Source organism: Rattus norvegicus, chromosome 5 (assembly GCF_036323735.1).
Source record: "Rattus norvegicus strain BN/NHsdMcwi chromosome 5, GRCr8, whole genome shotgun sequence".
NCBI classification, from domain to species: Eukaryota; Metazoa; Chordata; class Mammalia; order Rodentia; family Muridae; genus Rattus; species Rattus norvegicus.
Window position 1 is genome coordinate 37,028,447 of NC_086023.1, and position 22,472 is coordinate 37,050,918.

General features: G+C 36.7%; 1 protein-coding gene across 8 annotated transcripts in view; it reads right to left on the reverse strand.

Moving 5' to 3' along the window:
- Positions 1-2,507: 2,507 nt before the first annotated feature.
- Cnbd1 (cyclic nucleotide binding domain containing 1) overlaps positions 2,508-22,472 on the reverse strand; it is a 373,043-nt gene continuing 353,078 nt past the window's right edge. For all 8 annotated transcript variants that reach the window (XM_063261275.1, XM_063261273.1, XM_039110956.2 and 5 more), the window contains one exon: positions 2,508-3,036. In XM_063261275.1, the coding sequence (XP_063117345.1) occupies positions 2,917-3,036 (120 nt within the window). In that variant the 3' untranslated portion in view covers positions 2,508-2,916. The remainder of the gene's footprint in view (positions 3,037-22,472) is intronic.

Consider the following 22,472-nt stretch of genomic DNA (forward strand, 5'->3'; position numbering starts at 1 on the left):
TATGTAATTCAGCTCATGTTGTCAGTATAAAAAGTGTTTAAGATTTGAAAAAGTCAATAAAGGATAAGTAGTTAGAAATGTGTGTATGTGTGTGTACATGTAAGTATAGATATACCTGCATATGTACATACATACATATGTACATGGATATATATTATATCTTCAGTATTATCCCTGTAATAATATCTTATTCTGTGAAAACCGAAAGCTACAATCATATAAACAGATTTGAGCTCCTACAGAATTTGTTGTTGGGCAGACTTCAAGTGTATAGTACAGAGTGTACTTTAGGTACATGTCTGTGGATATTCAGAAGGCAAAGGTAAGATTGATGGCTGAATAGGAATCAATTGGTCTAAATACACAAAAACATCCAGATAGAAAAACATTTAGATCCTATTTTCTCTGTATTCAAAGCTGACCTAAGGCTTTCCATTTTTATCTCCTAAAAATATCTGAATCTGTTTCCCTCTAGCTCTTTCTAGCACTGCTTATTTCAAACCCTCTTTTACTTAATGTGGACAATTAACATTTTTTTCTTGTTGTGTCTCTGCTTGTATGTCCTCCGATTGTTTGACCTTCATAAAGAACTAAAGGTTCTTTCATTACCTAAAAACTCCTTCATACATTCACCGAGCTATAGTTCTCACATTACAAAAATGTAAGTCAAAAGTATAGCAACTATGCCTATCATAGCAATGTCACATGAGGCAAGGTTTATAGTTAGTGCATCCAGTGACAAATGAAAAAGGAAGCCTCATTTTCCCAAAGTAAAACCTTTAAGATAGAAACAAAAGACTATTCAGCACACAATGAGGTTTCCTATGACTTTGACAAGTGCCAAGTTCCACGTTTTGAACAAATCACTTACAACATCATTTTTGCTGTTTCTAGGGAGTTATCTTCGTTTTCAGAACTGGCTCTGGAAGGAATGATCCAGAACTCCAGTGCACTTGCTCTTTAAGTTATGCAGTGCTCCATATGCTTCTACCAGACAGTATCTGTTCCTTAGAAATACTGTTTTTTCTCTAGAGACTCAATCATTCACTCATGAAATCATCACTTAAAAATTAATTGTAAGAGCTATTTCCTGAATGACAACATGGCTCTCACTGTATGTTTACAGCTGTGGATATAATGCAATTCCATAATATTTTTATATTTTTTGTTCTACATACAGATTAATTTAAAGAGACAGGTCCATATGTTCATTATATTTCAATTTAATATGAGGGACATATATGGGTTATATATTGTGTGAGTGACACATAATGATTGTAAATGTTATAATAATCTTAGCCACTATTATCTCCTATTTTTCTCCTAAAATGATAAGAATTAATTTCTTAGGAGACTGCATTCTGGGCATCTTGTTACAAAGCTTTATTCCTACCACTGCAGATTTTAATTTCTTGGCTAGCCTATACTCCAAAATGAGTTCAAAGTAAATATAAACTTGATAACCAAATCTTAAAGAGAAAAATTAAAAACATGCAATTAAAATAATATAAGAGCTTGACTTGAAATTATTGGGAGAATCTGAAAGTATCTTTTTAATATTTTTCACTTTTTAGTGGTTATTATATTTATTTACATTTTAAATGTTAACCCCCTTAACAGTTTCCCCTCCACAAGCCCCTATCCCCACCTCCCTCTCCCCTGCCTCTTTGAGGATATTCCCTCATCCGTCAGCCCACTCCTGTCTCAGTGCCCTAGTATTCTCCTATCCTGGGTCATCAAGCCTCTACAAGGAGCTCTCATCCCAGTGATGTCAGATAAGACCATCCTCTGCTATGTGTGTAGCTGGAGCCATGGTTCCCTCTGTGTGTACTCTTTGGTTGGGGGTTTAGGTCCTGGGAGCTTTGGGGGATCTGGTTGATTGATATTGTTGTTCTTCCTATGAGGTTTGGCTCTTTACCCCTGAGTCATCTCCCTGAGTATTTGAAAATATTTTATGCTTGAGACATTTGTCATACTAAAAATAGTATTATAAAAATCTGAATTTTATATATAGAGAAATTTTCTTTCAAACTCTATTCAAATTGAATTGTTATTGAGTTAATCCAGTGCTTCTACGTAAGGATGAGGATACAAATGAATTTTTCTGTTTCTACATACATTCATCATTACTTTCACCAGTCATTTTTGCTTATATTAGACAATTTTACATATTATATGAATGAACAATTATAGTGAGATACATACCATCGAATGGAAAATAATTTTAAATGTAAAATTATAAAATGTAAAATGGTTTTATTTGGAAGATATTATATAAGCTAGAAGGATCCTTTATAAAAAGATCATATATTAATATGACAAGAAAGCAGTAGAAGTGTTGTAAAAATACATTGTAACTAGGATAATTTAGAATAGTAAGATTCAATACTAATATTGTATTAAAATATAGTAGGTAGAAATTCTCATTTCTTACATACAATATCTAGCACAGAGTGAGTAAACTATACTTTGCAACTAATTCTAAAATTTTAAATAAAACTGCTAAGTTTAATGGAAAATGTTTTTATTGTCATATGCTGTACAAGGAAATAAAATGTGGTATTTTATTTAAATATCTCTACTTAGTGTTTCCATGTAGGAAAGTATTTTACTTAAAGCTTTGGAGCCCTTTACAATCATTGCTATAAAAGATACCACTTATTTTCATTTATAATATACTATCTCACAATGAAAAACCTATGACAATATAAAAATCATTTAGCTATACAAAGCAAATATACTGAGAGGTGATACATAGTAAAGTATTAGAAGGGCTATTGCTATCTGTTGTAGAAAATAAAATAGATATAGTTTTATATATAACTATTTAGAGCTATTCAAAAAATAAATAAAGTAAAATGGCCAAAAAGCAATTGAATATTAAAGATGGAAGCACTGGATATAAAGAGACTTGTATCATGTATAAGTGATAAGACTGCTCTTAAAGTTCTTGGGGATCGTTGACCAATCGTGTTCCCATTTTCCAAAGCCAGGAAGAACTCCTTTACTTTGAAAGATTCCTTGAATCGTCTTATTCTATAAAAAGAAAAAAATGTTAATAATTAATTCCACCTTATTTAAACATTGTCATGATAATAATAATACCATACATTTTATAACAAACAATAAAAAACACAGAACTTTTAAGGGAGTAGATTTCACATAAACGGAATATATAAAATGAATAAATCTATCAAATTTTGTGAATTAAATTTCTCAGTCAACCTTGTTTTAATATTCAAAAAATTACAGAGAAAAAAACAAAGTATAATTTTAAATTTACAATGCCTGCTTTTGTCTTCCTCTTATTGATAAGAAGCAGATAAAATGTAATTAATTGGTTTATTTTTATACTTTCTATTATTTTTTTTAAAATTGCATTTATTATGTATATATGTAGATACAAAAGTGTGCTTTTATGTGCATTCATATAGGGTGTGTGTGTGTGTGTGTGTGTGTGTGTGTGTGTGTGCGCGCTTCAGGGACAGTCTTTGGTAGCCAATTCTTTCTACCATATTGATTCAAGACACCCAACACAGATCATTAAGCTTGGTGACAAATATCATTGCCTGCTGAGCGATCTTGTGAGCTTTGTAACTTCTCAAGACCATTAATTTTTAAAGTTTCTAGAAATGATTAACATTAACTTTTGTTTCTTTTATCTTTGACTCCAATATAATTACATCATTTTCCCTATGTTTTCTGCTCCATAAATTCTATTTACTTCTCCTTGCATTTCTTTCAAATTCATGCCCTCCTTTTCTATTAATTATTCACACATGTACACATACAAACACATACAAATATATATATTTGTGTATTTAATTTGTGTGTATGACGATTTCCAGTGGATAACAAATTGGTGTGTTCTCCTCTGAGGAAAACGATTTCTCCCATTCTCAGTATTCCTAGTTGCCTATACTTCTTTATGTAGGACTGAAGTCTTGTGATCTTTCCTCTGTCTATTATGCCATGTCTATTATTGTTCTTGTTCAGCTTGTGTTTATGCAGTTATGGTAGTGAGACCTTTAGGGTATAGTTTCTGATATTACAAAGACGCAGAATGTCGCAGCAAACTCCTTGAGCCTCTGTCTTTTACAGTCCTTTCCAGTCTTCATCAATTTTCCCTGAACCTTAGATACAGATATTGTTCATCTTTTAAATACCCATCACCTCATGGATGACTCTACATGATGCCTGAACAGTACTTGGCCAGTGCATTGGGCAGAGACATGTGTGAGCTCTGAAAACACTTTCTGCAGCCTAGAACATGGTCATATTGTCAGTTGTGAAAGAAGGACTATAATGAGAGCCAGGCTTAACTTCACTAGGCAGTCATATAAACTCTTATAGTTATCTATAGCAGGGGCTAAGTGTTATTTGCACAATGCATGAGATAATTTAATCTGGAGAATGATATTTATATTTTAAAAGCATATCTTATTATAAGCCTGATTTTATTTTTATGCTGCTCTTTACTTTAAGAATCAGATAATTAAAACCAGTGGAAAATAAATTTACTAGTAAGTAAAATGTTACAAAAAATGTTCCACTTAACTCTTACAGACACAGTGACAGATGGAGAGTTTTTAGTTTTTAATGGAGAATCCTGAGGTGTTTTTTTAATAAAAGTTTCTGACTCTCATGACTGATGTTAAAAATTGTGTTACATATTGACTTAAATAAAAATAATAATTAGATTTTAATTCTTAAAAAAGAAGTAGCTTCCAACTGGTAAAAGAAATGTTCATAAAACAATTATGAAATCAGTAATACTCAAGTTAATTAATTTAAGAGATAATATAATTATGTTGAAACTATATCTGGTCTAAGAAACTGAATATGGTTCATTCTATTATAACACAACTTTGCTTTTTTCTCATTAGTTGAACAAACTAATACTATTTAGTATGGTAATTTAATCTTTGTATTGCAACTCTTTATTTGAAAGGTTAATATTCTTTGTCCATGTATCCTATCATGAAGTTATTTTCCATTCAATTGCTTCAAATTATTCCATATTAAATCACCAAATCTGTTTCCACAAAACCTTCCATAATTTTATACTTTAGCTAAAATCGATTAGCAGAGTTCTCTAGCAATTTAAAATTAGCAATCAAAATGTGTCAGATTTTCAGTGTTTTGTCAAACTCAAAATAACAAGCATTATTTATGTAAGTTGATAATAAGGAGATCTATAGTATTCTTACAACAGGAGCTATTCCAGGAAAACTGAAACATATGGAGCACTTTGAAGTGTCCAGAAGCCTGAAAATTCCCAAGTTAAAGCTCTGATAATTTATGTGTATAGCGGAACCCTTCAGATCCATGGATTGAAGCTCATTTTTAAACCAATACCTGCTTCTTTCTGGTACCATAAAATAAGAATACAGTCATATTTAAGCAAATAGCTTCAACTGATCATTTCATAGTTAAAAAAAGAAGCTATGTAAGCAGGAGGAAATATGTTGACCAATAGGGTTGCAGAATGTCAGACAGTTATATCAATGCAAACATAAAATATATGGGCCATCATTCAGAAGGCGATACCAATAGATTTGTAGAAATAATATAGAACTGCACAATATTCCTGTTTTTATTCACATTTCTCTTTGATAAAGTAATTAATGGCTATTTATAACAAGTTATTCACTGCATGCAAAGAGAACAGTGGGACTGCTTCAGTAGACGCTAAGGCACTTCAGCATCAATATCAGTCTGACTCCACAGGCAATAAAGTTCCAAAGTCTACTTTAATTCTTTCCATTACTGTAAGCAGATAGAAAGCGACTCTAAGGAAGACTAAACAACTTTGGCCCCAAGTTTACTATTTAAGAAGGGAAATAGTTCAACTCAGTAGGAAAGTAATGCAGTTGAACTTCAGGCACCTTGTCACATCATGTGTGATGCTAAAACAAGCAAACAAACAAACAAACACATACCAAAAAACCTAATAAACCACAAAAAGTAGAAATCTTATTGGTGAAGCTCCTTTTAGCACCTTCACTTATTTTGAAATTGATTTTTTCAGCATAGAACTCCTTTCCCTGAACTGATGCCACACACATTCATTTTGAGTACTGCCTACTCAGCTAAACCTCTCTGGAAATGTCTCCAAAGACACTGTCAAAACTATGTCTTCTAGATGGTTCTAAATACACTCAAGCAGACTACCACAAATAACTATCATGATTAACATACAAATGTCATGGCTCTCATTGCCTAGGGAAGATATTTACTCATAACATATATATATATATATATATATATATATATATATATATATACACTACTTGATGGTCAAATGCAGCAGAAATGTAAAAATGTATCTTTGGACAAAAAGACTAATCACTAAGAGATCCATTAATTTGCTCATGCTACGGTATTTAGAAAGTAACAGTTCTTTAATATTCTCTGTCTCATAATCTATTGAAAAAAACTGAATCTCTGAACTTACAGGAAATTGGACTTGATCATGCTTAGATATTTTATTTTTTGTAATGAACAATGTGGATATCATTGATCTAATGAAATTAAAGCCTTTGAGAACATCTGGACTTTTTAAGGTACATCAATGACATATTCTACAATGAGCCCTCTCTCACTCAGTCCTGAGTGAGTGGCTCACCTGTTATGAGAAGAACATATGTAGCCTGTTCTTTCTAGTTTGAAAAGAAAATTATTCTCTCTTCAGAATGCCACCTGGTCAATAATAGCCTGGAGAAGCAGACATGTAGTGGACATATAATCCCAAGTCCTTTTGCTATTTTGTACAATGATGATCCCAATCTCTACATTCTTGTCTCATTCTTAAATCAAATGAACCAATGTCTTTTTTCAACACTAGTTACAGATGTTAAAGCTGTGAGTATAAGCACAATGTTTTGGAGTGATTTGATTTTGTGCTGATTGTTTTACTAACTCACTATGCTTGCCTTTCTTAGATGTGCATAACTCACTGGGTCTGCCACAGAGACTTTCACTTAATAGATGTCCACATACCCCTGCACCATCTGATTAAACTTTTAGCTCCTATTATTCCTCTCCTCCATTATTTCTTATCACATGGGTTATAACGTTTCTTATAACTATGTTCTTTACTGGACTACAAAATCATGGTTCCTCCCATGTTCACATGTATCTCTTTCATGTATTCTTCACTTTGTTTAAATCTTTCCTCCATGTATTTCCTAATCCACATCACTCCACTATTGCTTGTACCTATTTGAGTCTGATCTTTCCCCTCTCTGCTTCTACCTTACATATCCTACCCCTCAAGTGCATTCTCGCTTTGGTCTATGGCTAGTTTCCTGACTACCATGAGTACTTCAGCCTAAACACACAAAACACAAAATTTAAAACTAGAACCTCTGCAGAAGATAGAATATTTATGACTTCTAGTTTGGGGCCTGGTTGATCTCACTCAATGTGGTTTTTCATTCCAATAATTTATTTACAAATTGCGTGATTTCTATTTTCTTAATGATGAGTATTATTCCATTGCATATATGTACCACATTTTCACAGTCCATTTACCACTTGACTGACATGCAGGGTAATTCTGTTTCTCAACTGCTGTAAATAGACTAGCAATAAACTTGGATGTGCAATAAGTATGTAGTAGAATATAAAAACTTTTGAGTTAGTCATGGGATGTCATATCTGGGTCATACTTTACTTCTATTTCCATGGTTTTGAGTAACTTTCAGACTCAGTTTCAAAAGTTACTGTACCAGTTTTAAAATCCATTTATATTTAGTTTTGGAAATTTTCTGTTCAAAAAACATAGCCCTGTTTTAATTGGAATTTAAAATTTTAATTTTTTAATTTTATGTTATTTTATAAACTAGTCTTCTGCCAGAAGTATAGTTGGTAAAACGTTTGTCCCAATTGGCTGGCTAAATCCTATTCAATTGATCACTTCCTTTACCACTTTCTAACAAATTATTGATCGGAAGTAACATGATATGCTGTTATTATTTCTCCTGGTTTCCCATAAGAACTAAACTAACACCCTATTGTTGAGGTAACCTCATATTTTGATTTCAGGATGTAGAGAAATCAACCTTGCACTAATGACAAAATATTCTCCCTGCTGGATATATTTCACAGTGCTTGAAATTTCTATGTAGGATCCAGGGATAAAAAAATAACAATAGCTGTCTTTGTTGCACAGTGTTGGACCATGAATGCCATAATATCTACCCACTGTGCAAGATGTTCCACTGGTGAATAATGCCATAAGAGATGAAGAGTAGTACATCTTTCTTCATTTGATATGAGGCCTTCTGCAAGGAAGGAATTCATGCCTCATAGAATAAGGGAGGTCAAAAACTATTGCTAGGGAAGCCATTGGCCCTAAGAGAGAACCTATTGATGTAATTTTGATAAAAGATTGTGTTACCACATTCTATTATTACTATTCATGTGCAAATTCTTGGATTTGTGGTGTTTTCATTGTTGATAAAAGAAGCTTGTTTTAAAAGAGGGTAGTGTTTAATATAAAGTTCTGCTACCATTTAAAAATCCTGAAAATAATTCACTGAATCAAGAAACTAATGCTGAAGTAAGTGAGATCTGTATCTGGAGACATAATAGAAGACTGGATGTAAAGAATGCAAGGGATAGGAAGGGATGCTGAGTAAGATTGTTCTCTGGGTAGGACATGGTTCTTATACATACACACATAGATGCTGTGGTTACTAGCAAAAGATCAAAAGAATTAGAAAGTAACCAGAAAGCAAAAAAGTTCCTGATGCTCTAGTTGCAAAGTTATGGCAATGTATGGATGCTGAATAAAAGCGAATCACTTTTTATGGAATGGTAGCCATCAGTAGGTTATCCTTACCCCAATGAATGACCTCACTCAATTAAACAAATTGGTGTTACAAATAAGACTTATTGAGTTATAAAGGAAGAGAAGACAAAGTTTGGAGGAATGTCTTGGGACAATGGGAGCATTAGAGAGGGAACTGACCAATACACACTGTGTACACAAATGAAATTTTAATAAAATAAAAGTAAAATAAAAACTAAGTATATCTCTGCTCCCAAACCCCGTGGGAGAGAGACCTCACCACCTGTTCAGGTGGGCACTCCTGAGGCTGCAGAGCAGAAGAGACCACCAACACTCCCCATACCTGCCCACATCCCCAGCCCAAGAGGAAACTGTATATGGCCTCTGGGTTCCCGTAGAGAAGGGCCCAAGAGCAGCAGGACTGCTGGCCTGAGACACCGCCATAATCTGAAGGGAGATACCGGATAAACATTTCTGTGCACCAAAATCCAGTGGGAGGGAGAGTTAAACTTTCAGATAGGCAGACACGCCTGGGAAACCAGAAAAGACGGCACTCTGCACACATCTATGACGCCAGAGGAACACACCCCACGAGCAAACTTGAGCCTTGGGACCACAGGTAAGACCAACGATTCTGCTGCAAGTGAGGTGCCTGGTGAACTACAGACACAGGCCCACAGGAACAGCTGAAGACCTGTAGATAGGAAAAACTACATGCCCGAAAGCAGAACACTCTATCCACATAACTGGCTGAAAGAAAACAGGAAAACAGGTCTTCAACACTCCTGACACACAGGATTACAGGACAGTCTAGCCACTGTCAGAAATAGCAGAACAAAGTAACACTAGAGATAATCTGATGGCTAGAGGAAAGCACAGGAACCCAAGCAACAGAAACCAAGACTACATGGCATCATCGGAGCCCAATTCTCCCAACAAAGCAAACATGGAATATCCAAACACACCAGAAAAGCAAGATCTAGTCTCAAAATCATATTTGATCATGATGATGGAGGACTTCAAGAAAGACATGAAGAACTCCTGTAGAGAACAAGTAGAAGCCTACAGAGAGGAATCGCAAAAATCCCTGAAAGAATTCCAGGAAAACACAATCAAACAGTTGAAGGAATTAAAAATGGAAATAGAAGCAATCAAGAAAGAACACATGGAAACAACCCTGAATATAGAAAACCAAAAGAAGAGACAAGGAGCTGTAGATACGAGCTTCACCCACAGAATACAAGAGATGGAAGAGAGAATCTCAGGAGCAGAAGATTCCATAGAAATCATGGACTCAACTGTCAAAGATAATGTAAAGGGGAAAAAGCTACTGGTCCAAAACATACAGGAAATCCAGGACTCAATGAGAAGATCAAACCTAAGGATAATAATATAGAAGAGAGTGAAGACTCCCAGCTCAAAGGACCAGTAAAAATCTTCAACAAACTCAGAGAAGAAAACTTCCCTAACCTAAAAAAAGAGATACCCATAGGCATACAAGAAGCCTACAGAACTCCAAATAGATTGGACCAGAAAAGAAACACCTCCCATCACATAATAGTCAAAACACCAAACGCACAAAATAAAGAAAGAATATGAAAAGCAGTAAGGGAAAAAGGTCAAGTAATATATAAAGGCAGACCTATCAGAATCACACCAGACTTCTCGCCAGAAACTATGAAGGCCAGAAGATCCTGGACTGATGTCATACAGACCCCAAGAGAACACAAATGCCAGCCCAGGTTACTGAATCCAGCAAAACTCTCAATTAACATTGATGGAGAAACCAAGATATTCCATGACAAAACCAAATTTACACAATATCTTTCTACAAATCCAGCACTACAAAGGATAATAAGTGGTAAAGCCCAACATAAGGAGGCAAGCTATACCCTAGAAGAAGGAAGAAACTAATCGTCTTGGCAACAAAACAAAGAGAATGAAAGCACACAAACATAACCTCACATCCAAATATGAATATAATAGGAAGCAATAATCACTACTCCTTAATATCTCTCAACATCAATGGCCTCAACTCCCCAATAAAAAGCATAGATTAACAAACTGGATACGCAACGAGGACCCTGCATTCTGCTGCCTACAGGAAACACACCTCAGAGACAAAGACAGACACTACCTCAGAGTGAAAGGCTGGAAAACAACTTTCCAAGCAAATGGTCGGAAGAAGCAAGCTGAAGTAGCCATTCTAATATCAAATAAAATCAATTTTCAACTAAAACTCATCAAAAAAGATAAGGAAGGACACTTCATATTCATCAAAGGAAAAATCCACCAAGATGAACTCTCAATCCTAAATATCTATGCCCCAAATACAAGGGCACCTACATACGTAAAAGAAACCTTACTAAAGCTCAAAACACACATTGCACCTCACACAATAATAGTAGGAGATTTTAACACCACACTCTCATCAATGGACAGATCCTGGAAACAGGAATTAAACAGAGACGTAAACAGACTAAGAGAAGTCATGAGCCAAATGGACTTAACAGATATTTATAGAACATTCTATCCTAAAGTAAAAGGATATACCTTCTTCTCAGCTCCTCATGGTACTTTCTCCAAAATTGACCATATAATTGGTCAAAAAACGGGCCTCAACAGGTACAGAAAGATAGAAATAATCCCATGCATGCTATCAGACCACTATGGCCTAAAACTGGTCTTCAATAACAATAAGGGAAGAATGTCCACATACACGTGGAAATTGAACAATGCTCTACTCAATGATAACCTGGTCAAGGAAGAATTAAAGAAAGAAATTAAAGACTTCTTAGAATTTAATGAAAATGAAGGTACAAGATACCCAAAGTTATGGGATACAATGAAAGCTGTGCTAAGAGGAAAACTCATAACGCTGAGTGTCTGAAGGAAGAAACAGGAGAGAGCATATGTCAGCAGCTTGACAGCACACCTAAAAGCTCTAGAACAAAAAGAAGCAAATACACCCAGGAGGAGGAGAAGGCAGGAAATAATCAAACTCAGAGCTGAAATCAACCAAGTAGAAACGAAAAGGACCATAGAAAGAATCAACGGAACCAAAAGTTGGTTCTTTGAGAAAATCAACAAGATAGATAAACCCTTAGCCAGACTAACCAGAGGACACAGAGAGTGTTTCCAAATTAACAAAATCAGAAAGGAAAAGGGAGACATAACTACAGATTCAGAGGAAATTCAAAAAATCATCAGATCTTACTATAAAAGCCTATATTCAACAAAACTTGAAAATCTGCAGGAAATGGACAATTTCCTAGACAGATAGATACCAGGTACCGAAGTTAAATCAGGAACAGATAAACCAGTTAAACAACCCCATAACTCCTAAAGAAATAGAAGCAGTCATTAAAGGTCTCCCAACAAAAAAGAGCCCAAGTCCAGAAGGGTTTAATGCAGAATTCTATCAGACCTTCATAGAAGACCTCGTACCAATACTATCCAAAATATTCCACAAAATTGAAACAGATGGATCACTACCGAATTCCTTCTATGAAGCCACAATTACTCTTATACCTAAACCACACAAAGACACAACAAAGAAAGAGAACTTCAGACCAATTTCCCTTATGAATATCGACGCAAAAATACTCAATAAAATTCTGGCAAACCGAATCCAAGAGCACATCAAAACAATCATCCACCATGATCAAGTAGGCTTCATCCCAGGTATGCAGGGATGGTTTAATATACGGAAAACCATCAACGTGATCCATTACGTAAACAAACTGAAAGGTCAAAACCACATGATCATTTCATTAGACGCTGAGAAAACATTTGACAAAATTCAACACCCCTTCATGATAAAAGTCCTGGAAAGAATAGGAATTCAAGGCCCATACCTAAACATAGTAAAAGCCATATACAGCAAACCAGTTGCTAACATTAAACTAAATGGAGAGAAACTTGAAGCAATCCCACTAAAATCATGGGCTAGACAAGGCTGCCCACTCTCTCCCTACTTATTCAATATAGTTCTTGAACTTGTAGCCAGAGCAATCAGACAACAAAAGGAGGTCAAGGGGATACAGATCGGAAAAGAAGAAGTCAAAGTATCACTATTTGCAGATTATATGCTAGTATATTTAAGTGATCCCAAAAGTTCCACCAGAGAACAACTAAAGCTGATAGACAACTTCAGCAAAGTGGCTGGGTATAAAATTAACTCAAATGAATCAGTAGCCTTCCTCTACACAAAAGAGAAACAAGCCGAGAAAGATATTAGGGAAATGACACCCTTCATAATAGACCCAAATAATACCTTGGTGTGACTTTAACCAAGCAAGTAAAAGATTTATACAATAAGAACTTCAAGACTCTGAAGAAAGAAATTGAAGAAGACCTCAGAAGATGGAAAGATCTCCCATGCTCATGGATTGGCAGGATTAATATAGTAAAAATGGCCATTTTACCAAAAGCGATCTACAGATTCAATGCAATCCCCATCAAAATACCAATCCAATTCTTCAAAGAGTTAGACAGAACAATTTGCAAATTCACCTGGAATAACAAAAAACCCAGGATAGCTAAGACTCTATCCTCAACAATGAAAGGACTTCAGGGGGAATCACTATCCCTGAACTCAAGCAGTATTACAGAGCAATAGTGATAAAAACTGCATGGTATTGGTACAGAGACAGACAGATAGACCAGTGGAACAGAATTGAAGAACCAGAAATGAACCCACACACCTATGGGCACTTTATTTTTGACAAAGGAGCCAAAACCATCAAATGGAAAAAAGATAGCATTTTCAGCAAATGGTGCTGGTTCAACTGGAGGTCAACATGTAGAAGAATGCAGATCGATCCAAGCTTATCACCCTGTACAAAGCTTAAGTCGAAGTGGATCACGGATCTCCACATCAAACCAGATACACTCAAACTAATAGAAGAAAAACTAGGGAAACATCTGGAACACATGGGCACTGGAAAATATTTCCTGAACAAAACACCAATGGCTTATGCTCTAAGATCAAGAATCAACAAATTTGGATCTCATAAAACTGCAAAGTTTCTGTAAGGCAAAGGACACTGTGATTAGGACAAAACGGCAACCAACAGATTGGGAAAAGATCTTTACCAATCCTACAACAGATAGAGGGCTTATATCCAAAATACACAAACAACTCAAGAAGTTAGATCGCAGGGAGACAAATAACCCTATTAAAAAATGGGGTTCAGAGCTAAACAAAGAATTCAAGGCTGACGAATGCCGAATGGCTGAGAAACACCTAAAGAAATGTTCAATATCTTTGGTCATAAGGGAAATGCAAATCAAAAGAACCCTGAGATTTCACCTCACACCAGTGAGAATGGCTAAGATCAAAAACTCAGGTGACAGCAGATGCTGGCAAGGATGCGGAGAAAGAGGAACACTCCTCCATTGTTGGTGGGATTGCAAACTGGTACAACCATTCTGGAAATCAGTCTGGAGGTTCCTCAGAAAATTGGACATTGAACTGCCTGAGGATCCAGCTATACCTCTCTTGGGCATATACCCAAAAGATGCCCCAACATATAAAAAAGACATGTGCTCCACTATGTTCATCGCAGCCTTATTTATAATAGCCAGAAGCTGGAAAGAACCCAGATGCCCTTCAACAGAGGAATGGATACAGAAAACGTGGTACATTTACACAATGGAATATTACTCAGCTATCAAAAACAATGACTTTTTGAAATTCGTAGGCAAATGGTCAGAACTGGAAAATATCATCCTGAGTGAGGTAACCCAATCACAGAAAAACACACATGGTATGCACTCATTGATAAGTGGCTATTAGCCCAAATCCTTGAATTACCCTAGATGCCTAGAACAAATGAAACTCAAGACAGATGATCAAAATGTGAATGGTTCCCTCCTTCTTTAAAAGGGGAACAAGAATACCCTTGGCAGGGAATAGAGAGGCAAAGATTAAACAGACACAGTAGGAACACCCATTCAGAGCCTGCCCCACATGTGGCCCATACATATACAGCCATCCAATTAGACAAGATGGATGAAGCAAAGAAATGCAGGCCGACAGGAGCCAGATGTAGATCGCTCCTGAGAGACACAGCCAGAATACAGCAAACACAGAGGCGAATGCCAGCAGCAAACCACTGAACTGAGAATAGGACCCCCTTGAAGGAATCAGAGAAAGAACTGGAAGAGCTTGAAGGGGCTCGAGACCCCATATGTACAACAATGCCAAGCAACCAGAGCTTCCAGGGACTAAGCCACTACCTAAAAACTATACATGGACTGACCCTGGACTCTGACCTCATAGGTAGCAATGAATATCCTAGTAAGAGCACCAGTGGAAGGGGAAGCCCTGGGTCCTGCTAAGACTGAACCCCCAGTGAACTAGATTGTTGGGGGCAGGGCGGCAATGGGGGGAGGATGGGGAGGGGAACACCCATAAGGAAAGGGGAGGGGGGAGGGGAGTGTTTGCCCGGAAACCAGGAATGGGAATAACACTTGAAATGTATATAAAAAATACCCAAGTTAATAAAAAAAAACTAAGTATAAAGGATAATCAAAAGCCAGATTTGCTAATTTTTTGGTAGTGCTCTTAGGCTTAAAATATATTAGTATTATTTCTGTTTATACCATTTAATTTTAATAATTATAAACACAGAAGGAAGGAAAGGGGGAAAATGGGAAATTATGATATAAACCAACTTTTCTAACATCCAATTTTTCTGTTTTTCTTACAAAATGTCAGATCAATTTACATCCCTAAGGTTTTCAAGGCATAGTACAATATTCTTAACTCCCTTCATTCTGTGACATGATCCCATCACCCACCTATGCAATATTTTCATCGCCACAGCTGACAGTCTGTACCCAGTAATTTGCAAACACCCAAACTGTTCTCCACTCAGTCCCAGAGAACCTCTATTGAACCTTCTGTTTCAGTGAATTGAGGAGTCATGGGAAGAGAATCATATCCCATGTGCCCTTCTTTGTCTAGCTATATCTCTCAGTCCAATGTCTTCTAAGGACATCTGTGCTACAGCATGTGTTGCAAGTTTATTCTCTCTTGTAGAATTATGCCTCAGATGGAAAATATGAGTATGCTTGGCAAAAATATGGTAAGAACTTGGAAACTGGAAAAATAGCTACTAATGAGTTCAATGGACTGTAATCTAAAGTGGGCATGGTGTTGGGTCAAACTTAGGAAAGGGAAATAGCACTTATACCATAAACTTGAATTAAACACTATCTTTATCTCCAGTTCAAATTGGATACAGAACTTCACAGATTTACCATATGGACTGAAAATAAACTAAATACAGTGCAGCCTCCTGATAGAGCCTCTCCTTTCTGAAGGACAGGTTTTTCTATTAAAAGCCTAACCACACCAAGCATGCCATTGGTATAAAGCAAAACAGTGAGCAGTGAGGCCAAAGCTAGCCAGTGTAAACAAAAATGGAAGACATCTGTTCACCTCTTCCCACATACTTACAAGCATATCCCTGCATCAGTTGCATATGAGTTTTTGATGAAAGAACTTGGTTCACCAACCAATTCATTCGCAGAAGAGATAAACTTACTCTAGAATCTGCACCCACATTTCCCCTTTGCCCATAAAAAATGAATCAGTTCAGTGGTGAGGACTTTTCATTTTCAGGGAAGCTACACAGTAAACACATCTTGATACTCAAACTAGCACCAGGTTCACAGAATCAGATGTGGAGAAACAAGGGATCACAAGATGACGGGTGACAAGCAAGTAAAAGATCTGTACAATAAGAACTTCAAGACACTGAGGAAAGAAATTGAAGAAGACCTCAGAAGATGGAAAGATCTCCCATGCTCATGGATTGGCAGGATTAATATAGTAAAAATGGCCATTTTACCAAAAGCGATCTACAGATTCAATGCAATCCCCATCAAAATACCAATCCAATTCTTCAAAGAGTTAGACAGAACAATTTGCAAATTCATCTGGAATAACAAAAAACCCAGGATAGCTAAAGCTATCCTCAACAATAAAAGGACTTCAGGGGGAATCACTATCCCTGAACTCAAGCAGTACTACAGAGCAATAGTGATAAAAACTGCATGGTATTGGTACAGAGACAGACAGATAGACCAATGGAATAGAATTGAAGACCCAGAAATGAACCCACACACCTATGGTCACTTGATTTTTGACAAAGGAGCCAAAACCATCAAATGGAAAAAAGATAGCATTTTCAGCAAATGGTGCTGGTTCACCTGGAGGGCAACATGTAGAAGAATGCAGATCGATCCATCCTTATCACCCTGTACAAAGCTTAAGTCCAAGTGGATCAAGGACCTCCACATCAAACCAGACACACTCAAACTAATAGAAGAAAAACTAGGGAAGCATCTGGAACACATGGGCACTGGAAAAAATTTCCTGAACAAAACACCAATGGCTTATGCTCTAAGATCAAGAATCGACAAATGGGATCTCATAAAACTGCAAAGCTTCTGTAAGGCAAAGGACACTGTGGTTAGGACAAAATGGCAACCAACAGATTGGGAAAAGATCTTTACCAATCCTACAACAGATAGAGGGCTTATATCCAAAATATACCAAGAACTCAAGAAGTTAGACCGCAGGGAAACAAATAACCCTATTAAAAAATGGGGTTCAGAGCTAAACAAAGAATTCACAGCTGAGGAATGCCGAATGGCTGAGAAACACCTAAAGAAATGTTCAACATCTTTAGTCATAAGGGAAATGCAAATCAAAACAACCCTGAGATTTCACCTCACACCAGTGAGAATGGCTAAGATAAAAACTCAGGTGACAGCAGATGCTGGCGAGGATGTGGAGAAAGAGGAACACTCCTCCATTGTTGGTGGGATTGCAGACTGGTAAAACCATTCTGGAAATCAGTCTGGAGGTTCCTCAGAAAATTGGACATTGAACTGCCTGAGGATCCAGCTATACCTCTCTTGGGCATATACCCAAAAGATGCCTCAACATATAAAAGAGACACGTGCTCCACTATGTTCATCGCAGCCTTATTTATAATAGCCAGAAGCTGGAAAGAACCCAGATGCCCTTCAACAGAGGAATGGATACAGAAAATGTGGTACATCTACACAATGGAATATTACTCAGCTATCAAAAACAACGAGTTTATGAAATTCGTAGGCAAATGGTTGGAACTGGAAAACATCATCCTGAGTGAGCTAACCCAATCACAGAAAGACATACATGGTATGCACTCATTGATAAGTGGCTATTAGCCCAAATGCTTAAATTACCCTAGATCCCTAGAACAAACGAAACTCAAGACGGATGATCAAAATGTGAATGCTTCACTCCTTCTTTAAATGAGGAAAAAGAATACCCTTGGCAGGGAAGGGAGAGGCAAAGATTAAAACAGAGACTGAAGGAACACCCATTCCGAGCCTGCCCCATATGTGACCCATACATATAGAGCCACCCAATTAGACAAGATGGATGAAGCAAAGAAGTGCAGACCGACGGGAGCCGGATGTAGATTGCTCCTGAGAGACACAGCCAGAATACAGTAAATACAGAGGCGAATGTCAGCAGCAAACCACTGAACTGAGAATAGGACCCCCGTTGAGGGAATCAGAGAAAGAACTGGAAGAGCTTGAAGGGGCTCGAGACCCCATATGTACAACAATGCCAAGCAACCAGAGCTTCCAGGGACTAAGCCACTACCTAAAGACTATACATGGACTGACCCTGGACTCTGACCCCATAGGTAGCAATGAATATCCTAGTAAGAGCACCAGTGGAAGGGGAAGCCCTGGGTCCTGCTAAGACTGAACCCCCAGTGAACTAGACTATGGGGGGAGGGCGGCAATGGGGGGAGGGTTGGGAGGGGAACACCCATAAGGAAGGGGAGAGGGAGGGGGATGTTTGCCCGGAAACCGGGAAAGGGAATAACACTTGAAATGTATATAAGAAATACTCAACTTAATAAAAAAAAAGAAAAGAAAAAAAAAGATGATGGGTGACATTACTTACTTTGTTATAAACAGTTTATGTAGCAAAATAACAGTATATGAAGCAAAAGAATTAGAAGGCAAAAAGTACTTAATACTCAAATTACTACAATGTCTTAGAACTATTTTATACTTATAGGCATACCTCTCCCTTTAGGCCCTATATTGTTTCATGGATATTTGTGAATCTTTCGTATACATTCCTCACATAAACATTATTAGAACATAGCTGGAACTTAAGGAAAGCCCGACATCATGCTACAATCTCCACAGCATGCACAACCCTGATTATGAATCAACAAAGCAAGCTTGACATTTTTATTGTCAATCGGGAGATCTCCATGCACACTGAAGATAAGATCAGAAAGTGCTTGTCCTTGTTAAGTGAACTGACTTTCCTATCTGGAATTCTGGGTTTCAGCGGCTAAAATCTTTGAACTTTCTTCAGTTTTGGTATACCTCTTAACCTTTAAACTGCTAGGTATGTCCGTCAAGAGATTCCATGTGTAGCATGGCTTGATTCTCACCACATTACCCCCTAATATAGAATTTTGTGTCAGTCTTTGATTCCTAAAAAATACACAAATACGTACCAACTCCTTGGATATTTTCTGTTTCTCTAAGTATGGGGTTTTAAATCATCTACTTGGGTTTAATATTCTTAATTTTCATCTCAAAACTCACAATAATCCACTGGCAATAAGTCTATGTCTAGTCATATCAGTAAAGCTGCTGGGTCCTATGATCCTGACTTTCATCCCTGAATATTTCATACTCCTATGGCAGCTAACTGAACAAACTTCAGATAACTTGTCAAACATCAATTAACTAGACATACTACAGACAACTGGACAGACTTCATATAACTGGAAAAACTTCAGATAACTAGATAACTTTCTCCATCTACTAAATGATTAATCTAGATTGATTACAGAATTTTTAATTACACCTTAAGGAGATATATATTTAAGATCTCAGGAATTATTTGGAGTCTTACGTTATAAGAAATTTATAGAGATATATTCAAGATAGGCTATTACTATTCATACAGCACATTAAACTAGTAACTGTACCTATTGCTGTAAAAAATAACTAAAGAAATAATTTTAAGAAAAGATTCCTGAGGAAATCTCTTAACTTAGAGATTCTATAAAACAAAAAGATAAGTGAAACATGTCAGGAACATCATGCCAAAAAAGAAGAATGCTAATTCTAGTCAGAAAGATTGTGTACATGAGAAGGTAAAATAGGCCAAAACCAAACCCAATAAGTCAAGCAGTGATTCCTCTAGCTCCATTCTGACTATACAGCAATAGCAATGCATCTTCTGGGCTTTGATGGATTTGGAATGCTTTCCATCCATGGTGCTAATTGAAGAACACAGTTTTTCTTGGGATAACTCAAGTCATGTGACTTCAGGCTTTCTTAGCTTATGAACATCTCAAAATCCTGGAACTTAAACATCCAAGGTTCTCCATCATTCTCCATGACAACTTAGATTTCCCCTTTCACAACTTCATCAGTGACACCCTAGGCACTCCTAACATGAAATTTGACCCTACAGTAAACTGATTGGTATCAGAAATTTTCTGGAACTTTGGTGCAAGTCCAGATGAGCACATAAGTCTTTCATTTTGTATGTCTGACAACCAGCACTTTGTGACTAACACTGCCAAGTTCTGCTGACAACTTGACAAACCATCTGAACCTCTAGGAAAACTACAGGAGGTTCTGTGTGCCTTGGTGGCCAAACCTGGAAAAATCCTTCCACTAGACATGAGTTTGAGAGAAACCCCTTTTAAAAGCCCTCTGAATGCAGGCTCCCTCCTTTCAATTAATTTGTATTTTTACCAGTAAAACAAGAGTCTCAAAGCATTTTCCCTACTCTCAGAACATTTTCTCATTGTCAGGTCAACTGTATGTGAGGCTTCATTCTCACTGCATTCATCTCTTCAGGAATTAGTTCTGCTGTTTTCCATTCTGGTTTTGTGGGGAATATTACACGCAATCATGTTCCTTTCCTCACTGAATTTTATATTTTTTTGCCATTTTTTTCACTCCACATGAAGCTTTTACTAACTGCAAACCTAAGAAGAGTCAGTAGTAATCACGACACAGCCTGAATACTATGCTATTTTGAAATCTTCCATGAAACAAATTATGCCATTCCAATTCCAGACCCACTAGAGTTCTTAATATCCAGGCAGGAAGAAGTCAGATATTTTTAGCAGATGGCAACCTTAATGGCCTCTAGTACATTTCACAGCAGTCCTAAAACCTTGAGAGGACTTGTCTTTTTTGTCTTTCCTCCTATGTCTATGTTCATAATAGAATATCAGATGAAGCTCTGATTCCTTAGGTCACAGAGTGAAATTTTCCTATATTCTTTCTACAGATTCAAAGTCCTAGGAGCCACGTTGTTTTGTCAGAGCAAGAAGCCTGCTTCCCAAAACCAAGATTTTATATTTCTCACCAAGCAACTTAAGGATGGAGGATTTATTTTGTTCCATGGCCTAAGAGGGCATTCATACCACCAGAGCAGAGAGACATAGAAGCAGGTAAATGAACAGTAGTACTCAAGCAACTTTCCCTCCTCCCTTCATTCATTCATTCTGGACTCTGGAGTATGGGGCAGCACCTACTATTTTCATAGTAGGTTTTTCCTCCTTAGTTCATCTTCTCTGGAAATATCATGATGAGAATCTTCCAGGTGATTCTATAGCCATCACGCTGAGAGGAATGGTAAGCCACCAAAAATAATGTTTAATCTAATGTTCATAGAAGAAAAACTGAGAAAACCACAAATTATGTCTTTAGAATATTTTGAATTATATAGTGCAAGCATTCGTACGTCCCACCTAGAGCTTTATTAAAGCTAGATACTTCCAAATTTAAGTATTTCCATATAGAAACATAAAATAAGAAATGAAGATGTCACTTAATGGTAGATGCCTGGCTAGAGTATAAGTATAAGTAGAGTATAGAGTATTTTATTCCCAGCAGCAGAACAAACAAAAAAGAAAGCAGACAATAGTAATGAGCAAACTCAGAAAATACCAAAGACAATAATTCTGATTAAGTATACCCCTCAAGAGACACTGTTGGTAACTTGAAATTGGCTGTGATGATAAGTGTGTACCAAGAAAAATTGGCACGTGGTATTAAAAAAAAGAGATTTTTTTTAAAGTGGGTGAGTGGTTTGTGAAATACTATCTGCAATTATGAACAATCATGCTTCTTCACATTTCTCCAAATAAATATTATGTTCCTGTTTCTGTGAATTAAACAGGTAAGCTGTTTGAAGAGAACTAGTCATGCTGAAGGCTGCAAGCTAGAAAGCCTGAGTATAAATGGACCTTTTGCAGGACAGTTCGTTTAAAGATCTCTTAAGGGAGAAAACTAGACCTCTTCATTGATGATAATGAGTTCCATAGATAAAGAAGGTTGGGCTGGGAGGCTTTGGAGAACTAAAATGACCACAGAACAGTGTATAATTGAATCAACAAGATTCGCCTTTTTCAGTAAAATGGAAAAGCATTTAAAAGTTTGTTTGAGGGGTTGGGGATTTAGCTCAGTGGTAGAGCGCTTGCCTAGCAAGCGCAAGGCCCTGGGTTCGGTCCCCAGCTCCGAAAAAAAAAAGAAAAGAAAAAAAAAGTTTGTTTGATTAATTTTACTTGTTAGGAGTAAAGTGAGCAAATCATAATTTAGAAAA